The sequence below is a fragment of the Urocampus carinirostris genome, chromosome 5 (genome assembly GCF_059441175.1).
Source record: "Urocampus carinirostris isolate Australia breed hairy pipefish chromosome 5, RoL_Ucar_1.0, whole genome shotgun sequence".
In the NCBI taxonomy this organism is placed as follows: domain Eukaryota; kingdom Metazoa; phylum Chordata; class Actinopteri; order Syngnathiformes; family Syngnathidae; genus Urocampus; species Urocampus carinirostris.
The window spans coordinates 7,860,939-7,869,728 of NC_142353.1; the positions used below are offsets into that span (position 1 = coordinate 7,860,939).

The following is an 8,790-nucleotide window of genomic DNA, read 5'->3' on the forward strand; positions in this document are numbered from 1 at the left end:
AAATGTTTGGCTGTTCCTCATCACCTGCTTCGTCTACTGAATGTTGGTCTGGGGAGGAGGAAACACCAATATATCTGTTCTATGCGTCAGCGATTTGGCAGAGAACGTGATTCAACCTATTCTGCACTACTTTTGATTGACCTTTTTTTGTAAGTGATTGGTGGGGACAAAACAATGATTGCTCGATTTTGGCGTAGACACGTTACCCAAGTCTATGCAAAATCCACGTCCGCTTTATCATATTGTCTCGTCTTGATTTTTGAGAGTCTTTTCTTTGTTTCTTTATCGCCATCTATCTCCATCAGTCTCCTCATTCCTGTTAATTGTTTTTCAATGACTCACTGCTACACTTCGTGTCTACAATTTATACTCATAATTTGTGCTATGTGCAAAGCGCGGCTGCTTAATGCAAATAAAAGCCCAACACCACTGAGTGCACACTGCTCGCTGAAGAAGTGGTAGTGCAACTACATTGTGCACCCCACTATTTGATAAGGACTGCTTTAATGGCATGATGTGGCGGTCGTGGCTCTGAGGAATGATTGGGAATTGTGCAATTGAGTCAGTTTCTGTTGTTTTCCTCTTACAGAGGAAAATGTTGACAGCAAGAGGGATAAAGTGGATGCTGTGGAACGGGCCAGAAGAGCCACTCCTGCTTTGGATTCCCCGACGCAAAAGGTTGCCTTATTTCCTGGGGTAGACTCTCAAGTTTTGCAGGTAAATCTTTATGTGTCTGTCTTTCCATCCGACCATCAATTTTCTTTCAATCTGACATAATTTGACCAAGTGGAGTAAATCCAATCAAAGAATTCACTCTCAACCTTGCCATTGTTCTTCAAGACCCAATTGAAGAAGAGGAGTGACTCTGACAATCAAACTGACGCACCTTCTCCTTCGCTTGCTTCTCGCTCGGCCAAATCACCTTTCCTGACTCGGGCTGCTCGTGTCCTTCCCCCATCTACTGGGAAAGAAAACGGGTAAGTTAGGCCACGTTTGAGAAGATGTTATGATATCGTACTTATTAGTACATTCTTACCTCTCTCTTGATTGTTTTTCTTGTCATCAGGGAGGGGGATTCTCCCCAATGGTTAAAAGAGCTCAAAACGAAGAAGCGATTGAGTCAGTACGAGAGTGAGAGCTGATTGTAAAAGGTGAGATGGTTTATGTCTTTTAAAATGTTTAATGATGGTATGTATTTTTGACAAGTGTCTCTGTCACCCTCTCGTACTACCCATGCATCCATCCATCCATCCAGTGTTGACCCTGAAATGGATCATTATCGGAAACATAGGCCTTAACCTTCAACTTGGAGAGTTGGAGGAGGAACAACTGTAGCTGTGGATCTTTTATCTTAATATGGTTCTGTCATCTGGGTTGATCATCCTGCATGGTGCCTTCAAAATGCTAACAAGCTTGGGAGCGACAAAAAATGCACATCCAGCTTCTTTGCGTGTATGTGCACACACCATTCATCTACCTGTGTGTTCTCTACTTTGAGGGACACTTGATAAACACTTTATTTGCGACCAGAAGATGTTAGGGAGAGTGAGTTGAATAAATTCCCTTCGGAAGCTGGTTAACTTGAGGGACAACTGCACAATTCCCTGCATGCCAATACCAGATGTTTATATTTGGGTGAGATTGGCTGCGTGTTATGTCGTCTTTTTCTGTCATCGATTATTGACGGAGGTCATACAAGCATTGCCATAGAACATTATTTTAGATACTAATGGTTCCTTGTTGAACTTAAAAAGCTGCTTACCACATTATTGGATGGAATGTATATCATGTAAGTAATCACAAGATGTTATATTTGTATGACAGAACGTTAGTTTTTGGGAGAACAACAAAGGCTCCAATGCTTTGCTTTGATACGCTCCTCAATGTTTATTATCATGAATATATTGTTGTTCTTTTGGGAATTGGTAAGTTTGGGAAATGGGCGTTTTTTAATGGCATAATGAACACTCCATGATAGCACAAACACTTTTCTTTTTAGTTTTATATGAAAACACTAATTCTGCTCGCTCCCACTTGATCGATTTTCAAGCCTCCGTAAAGAGCACCTGACTGTTGTAAACGCGCTTCAATGGATGCACAATCTTTGCTAGTGAGCTCCGCTGAAGCTGGATCACACAACTTGAGCCAGCAAGCATGTAAGGCTACAGTTGTTGCGAGTCTGCACAACTACCTGCCCTACAACTTCTATGTAATGTTGCCATTGACCAGTTGACATCTCTAGAGCACTTTGTCACTTGATGCATGCCACTATTGACGTCATTGATGTTTTGTCACATGCATAAAAAGTGAACACATAAGAATGTCCCTGCAAAGTAAGACAATGTGTGGATCAAGTTTTTTGAGTGATTGAACTTTTTGTGTATGTATATATGATTTGATCATGATTTTTTTATTTGTTTTGTATGTGTTTTGTTTATCTTTTTTATGTTACTGTACTACAAGTACTGATGCACTGTGTTGTGCAGGCAGTACCCTCAAGTAAATCGATAATGATAATAAAAAAATCTACTTGATTGTCTTTATTGTGGTGGTTATTTCTTTGATTTCCTATTCTGGGGTTTCAAAAATGTTTAGAGATTTATTGTATGATCAAACTCTGGTAAGTCAGGGGTTTCGAAGTCAAATGGACTGAGGGCCAAATAAAAAATATGACTGAAAGTCTAGGGCCGTAATAATCGATGGTTGAAAATGATAGAAACTGCTAATGTGCTTGTTGCTGCTAGTAACCCATAGAGCAGGAATGTCAAAAGTACCGCCCATTAATTGACTCAATCCGGCCCTCCAAACTGTTACTTAAAAGAAGCGAGTCTCTAGGTCATTTTTTATCAAAAGTATATATTTTTTTCCTAAATAAAGGCAAACCGAGTGCTCTCTCCAGCTTGAGGGGGCACTGTTTAGTTTGTTTAGCATGACATGTTGGCTCAGGTGTAAAACTGCATTAACTCAAATGTTTCAAAAAACAGTTAACACATTCAATGCCAAACATGAAAGAAAATTTCCCCCCTTTGTGAATAAATGTATTATGCTTAGAAAATATCCCCTGTCAGCAGTGATTATAATATGTAGGGTGGGTTACTAATCTAGGTTGAATGATAAAGCATAATATATGTGAACTAGGTTTTGCTCTATTTTTTGCATGTTAATGCTGAGTGAGGCTTTATTTGGAATCCTCTTGGCTCTCTGTCCTTAGTTGTCTGGCAAGCAGGTGGAGGGGCAGCGCAACCTTTGCCATCACAACTGCCTATTGAGATGCGACGTGATGGATAAAATCTGAGCCACAGACTTGCTGTATCAACAGCTCCCCCTTTTCTGCTGCGGTGGCTAGAAATAAACCATAAATACCTCCCATTCCGTCCCAGCCCTCCAATTGTTTGACCCCACCAACCAGCAAGTGGCTTTGAAAAAGAGGGTCAGCAGACACCCTCAGGTAACTCAAGGCAGCAACAGTGAAAATCATTGAAGAATTGTTTTCCGGTTTCACAGATTTAGGCAATTATCAGACATGAAAATCCCTCCCCTTTTGGAGAAATTCACCGTTTTGAAGTCTAAAGGGGTGACCGACGTTAATTGTGCAGATCCAAGAAGAAAATGTTTTGAGGGGAGGAGAAGGGCTTCATGAGATTTCTCAGAGAGTGAACCGGGAGTTAAAGGCGATATGTTTTAATTGATATCAGTTTACATTGCGCGGGCGGAACTATTTGCCTGTTGGGTTGTGCAACTGTTTGGTCAAACGCAAGGATCACCACCCATGGAAGATACATTAAAGGATGAATCAAACAAATGTCTGTTTTTCAAGCCAATGAGAGTGGAGAATGGTCAACTGCATCTCATACGTCATAGAACAAGGTAACAGATGAATGGGAATTATACTTTATTACTCTTTGTCAAAAACTTCACCAAAGATCACTAACACAGTGTGGGTCGGTCCACTGTACAACCTATCTTCTCCACACTTTTCTCATTTTTTTTATATATGTATATGCCTGATTAAATATACTTGGTATTATTCAAATGTTTTTGCTAAGCATCGACATACTAATTAAGCTCTGTAGATAAAGACCAGGTAGTGGTCAAAGATAACTAATAGTGGGTACGTTGAAATAATCACTTTTGAATTAACACTTACAGTAAAATTGTAATACTCCCTCAGTGAAAATCTGTCCATTTTCTAAAGAGTGTTAGATTAACCCTGGTAATTGAATGTCAAGTACGTGCTGAGCAAATGATTTTCAAAAATAATGAACATACGCTGATGGCAAATCATTTAGATATTTTCTTTTGTCTTCTTTTTGATTGATTTATCAAGGCACACTGGACATCTTAATGGCTTGCCTTTTGATACCCCTTTAAAATAAACAAACAAAGGTTTTTGGTGTTTGTGTGTAGTTGGAAAGCTTTAAGGAAAAATATCAAACAGCAGAGTACTCTGGAGCTGAAGGGAAAAGCCAGGATGGCGATGGAGCGACATACAAGGTATTAGAATAGCAGGACCAAGAAGATGTATGCTCATTTATATGAGTAATAACAACTGTTTTTGTGACCACCCAGGTGGTGCTGTTTTGAGTATGAGAACTTCCAAGGAAGCAAAGCAGAGTTCTCTGTAGAGTGTAAAGATGTTCTAGAAAAGGGTCTCCGAAAGGTTGGCTCGCTCATCGTCAAGTCTGGCCCTTGAGTAATTGTTATAGATTTTAAACACATTTTTAAATGATACACTATTGTTCAAAAGTTTGAGGTCACCAAGACAATTTTGTGTTTTACATTAAAAAGTCACACTTTTATTTATCATGTGAGTTGTCCAATGTCTGTGTCCTTTTGCCCATATGAATCTCTTCCTTTTGTTGGCCAGTCTCAGATATGCTTGAAGGCCAGCATCTCAGACCGCCTCTTCATTATAAGTGTTGACATTGGGGTTTTGCGGCTACTATTTAACCAAACTACCAGTAAAGGACATGTAAAGTGTCTATTTCTCCAAACTAGAGACTCTAATGTACTCGACCTTTTGCTTGGTTGTGCAGTAGGGCCTCCCTCTCCTTGCTTCTGTGATGTTCAAAGACCATTTACTATTAGAAAAGTGGAGTGCCAGTTGCTTAAAATGGGTCCATACACCTATGTAGATATTGTATTAAAAGAACTGAAATTTGTAGCTAAATAGTCATTTACCACGTTAACAATGTTTGTGGCATATGTGTTTCTAATTGATTAAATGTTATGTTTATTGAAAAAAACAGTGCTTCCCATATTCCCAAGGTACCCCGAACTAATAAACGGTACTGTATATTGTCTGTTTTTTTTGGCCTTCACAGATGGATAGGTTTTGATAGGCACAGCTTCACGGGGGAACAATTTGTCCTGGAAAAAGGTCAATACCTCGCTGGGACACTTGGACCAACCGTCAAAACAGCTACACCCTCCTATCCCTAAGGCCGCTCAAGGTGGTGGGTAAAACCTGTGATCTAAATAAATCCTGCTGGGTTATTTTCATATCAGCATCTGCGTCTGCTATCTTTAGGACAGTGCGGAGCACAAGCTGCACTTGTTTGAAAACCCCGGTTATAGCGGGAGAAAATTGGAGGTAATGGACAACGACGTCCCCAGTTTATGGAGCTACGGTTTTCGGGATCGGGTGGCCAGTGTTAAAGCTCTCAACGGAACGTAAGATCACTTCTCGCCATCTGTTCAGATTCTTCTCTTGGTTTTGCACTTTAAATGAAAAAATGAAATGATCTGCATTTATATAGCGCTTTTCAAGTCAATGACTTCCCAAAGCGCTTTACAATGTGCTCCACATTTCCCAATAGCGGCCTTGCAGCCATGTAAGGCGCTAACCTGCTTATTGGGGGTATTAGGGGTTCAGTGTTTTACCCAAGGACACTTCGACATGTAACACGGACGAGCCGGGATTCGAACTGATCCCAAGACGAGCGCTCTACCTCCTGAGCTACTGCCGCCCCTTTACGTTATGTGAATGTTCCACTTCTCCAGATGGGTAGGCTATGTGTATACCGGGCTACAAGGGGCGTCAGTTTATCTTCGAGCTAGGGGAGTTCAAGCACTGGAATGACTGGGAGGCATCCAAGCCACAAATCCAGTCTGTGCGACGGGTGCACGATATGCAGGGGCACAAGAAAGGCTGCTTTTCTGCTCCTGACTCGGCTCCAGGTCCCGGTCCAGTTCCGGGTTTGAACCCTGCTTCTGCTCTTTGTTACTGAAGGCAGGGCCAGCATTTCATCTGCCTCTCACGGAGAACTTCACTAACCATGACTATTGCTGCTAGTCCCCACACAGAGTAGTGCCATATTTGTTTCCTTGCCCAATAAAAGTGGTATGACTTGGCATGCGATGTTTTAAAAAGTTGTGTAAACATTGTACAAAACTGTGTCCATCTATTCCTTTCTTCCACTTTTTGTAGCATCCAGATTCCACAATGTGTTTTGTTAATACGCAATTGCATCTAGTCAATTGTGTAAAACTAAGCTTTCTATCAAAAAATGCATGGGCTCTCCACATTCCTCTCTGTAGCCCTCATTGTCTGATCCAACACTCCGTTAGCAATCATTTTGGCATGAAAATTCAATGTTAAAATGCCCCACAGCCAAATGCAGCACTTTTGCTTACTCAGACCATGTGATCAAATGATGACATACTGTATTTGTAATCTTCAATACAACACCAGCCCTTACTCGGACAGGCAAAGCAAGGAAAAAGAAATGAGCAAGATTTGAGATTTTTCTTAAAGGTGGTGTAGTCCATCCATCCATCCATTATATGCACCGCTTATCCTCAGTAGGGTCGCGGGGGTGCTGGAGCTCATCCCAGCTATCTTCGGGCAGTGGGCAGGGAACACCCTGAACTGGTTGCCAGCCAGTCGCAGGGCACACAGAGACAGACAACTCGCTTGCTCATTCAATTATACTACCGGTAATTATAGTAATTCAATTATACTTCTAAAATACTGAAAAAATAATAATAAATAATACTAAAATATAAAAAAACTAGAGAACTGTTACTTAAAAATTACTACTACTGTCACGACCGGGACAAACGGGGGGACCCAAATGCGTAACGTTCACGCAACACTTTAAGGAATCGGCGGGATCCGGGAGAGAGGAGTAAACAGCAATCTGGGACTCGCTAGGCAGGTGACAGGTGGCGAGGCAGACAGCCAGGGCCGGAGAGGAGATCATAATCGTGGATCGGAGCTAGTCGGATAGTCGGGACAGGGGAACGACGCGTGGTCGTGGATCAGAACAAGTCGGGTAGCCGGGACAGGAGAATGAAGCGTGGTCAGGGATCGGCACCAAGTCAGGGAACCAGAGCCGATCAGGAAGCCAGGGCCAGGGGATCGATAGCAGGAATCAGGGGAAGGGATTAGGCAAGAAGACGAGGTGGGCAGGCAGGTCATTGGATACAGGAACAGGTGGGAATCAAAATGGGAGCCAGAGTCAAAAGTGCTTGCCTTGCATGTGCTGAGGTTCGCTGACAGACTGACAAAGAGTGACTTGAAAGGAAGCGCTTAAATAGGGAGATGGATGAGTAGGAAACGAGTGGCAGCTGAGGCTGAGGGAGTGAGTGCAGGTGAGGCCAATCAGTGGGCAACTGACAGGATTGTGACATCTACAAGAGGATTACAACGGAAACTGCAAATTATACCTATAGCGATACTACAAAAACTCTCCAATGGAAATATCACAAAAATACTACAAATATAAAACTACGGTAACACGGAAATACAAAAATAAAAACATTCCAAAATGGAAATACTACAAAATACAACAGACATAGTACACGAACACTAAAATAAATTAATACTACAAAATACTATAATCATAAAACTACTGTAATAATACAAAAACACTACGAAAACACTACAGACAACAAAAATATACAACAAAAAATCTACGTTAGAAAGACAACAACAGTACTGAAGAAATACAAAAACATACTACTATGGAAATACTACATAAATATTACTTCAGAAATACTACAATAGTACAAAGATAAAATTACAGTAACACTACAGAACTTCAATAAAATCAGATTTCAGAAATACTTAAAAAAGGGACCCAATATACTGTTTTGCTCTAATTGTGGTCATTTCAAAATCCATTTGATGACACTAATCTTTTTGAAAAGATGTATAACATGTCACATGCGGCCCCCCGACTCCAAATAGTTGCCCACTCCTGGAGTACAACATGAAATCAGTTCTAGTGTGGATAGACATTATTAGGTAATAGGGGGCTCCAAATTGAATTTTGCTTAGGGCCCCATGAAGGCTTGGGCCGGTCCTGGTAAAAAGCTTTATGGTTAAGCACAAAACAGTTTTCAGTACGTGTGATATTTGGGAGATTACTGTATTTTGAATTCCTGGCTAATCGCAAAAGTAGTAAGTAATGGCAACGGTAAGACACTAAGATGGCTAGTTAGCTCTAGCTAACTAATCATTTTGAGTGTCTTTGACTTAACTAGTACCTACTTAACATTCAATTGCTCGGAAATACATCAAACGTACTATGTAAAAAATGTTAGCTGCAAATCCTGGAAAATCCCAGGGCTGCCAGTGTTACACCTCGCTACAACTTGAGTCCTTTTGGTCTATCTGAAGATAAACTTTGCAGTCTTCTGTCTTCATCAAAAGAGATACAATTCTTAATCGGGCTTACAACCTTGCACTGCAAAAAATCACCATCGTAAAATGTGTTGGTTATATTCTTTAGTCTTCTGGCCATTGATATTTGTTTCAACTCAAATCCTAATTCAGGTGCCGAC

General features: G+C 40.9%; 1 protein-coding gene and 1 pseudogene across 1 annotated transcript in view; both read left to right on the plus strand.

Moving 5' to 3' along the window:
* Positions 1-2,539, plus strand: part of LOC148365116 (uncharacterized) — a 32,027-nt gene extending 29,488 nt beyond the window's left edge. Inside the window, exons 9-12 of the mRNA XM_088335543.1 lie at positions 590-717; positions 841-977; positions 1,067-1,151; positions 1,256-2,539. Coding sequence (XP_088191669.1) covers positions 590-717; positions 841-977; positions 1,067-1,142 — 341 coding nt within the window. The 3' untranslated portion in view covers positions 1,143-1,151; positions 1,256-2,539. The remainder of the gene's footprint in view (positions 1-589; positions 718-840; positions 978-1,066; positions 1,152-1,255) is intronic.
* On the plus strand, positions 2,090-6,230 carry LOC148365117 (beta-crystallin B3-like; annotated as a pseudogene).
* The last annotated feature ends 2,560 nt before the right edge of the window (positions 6,231-8,790 follow it).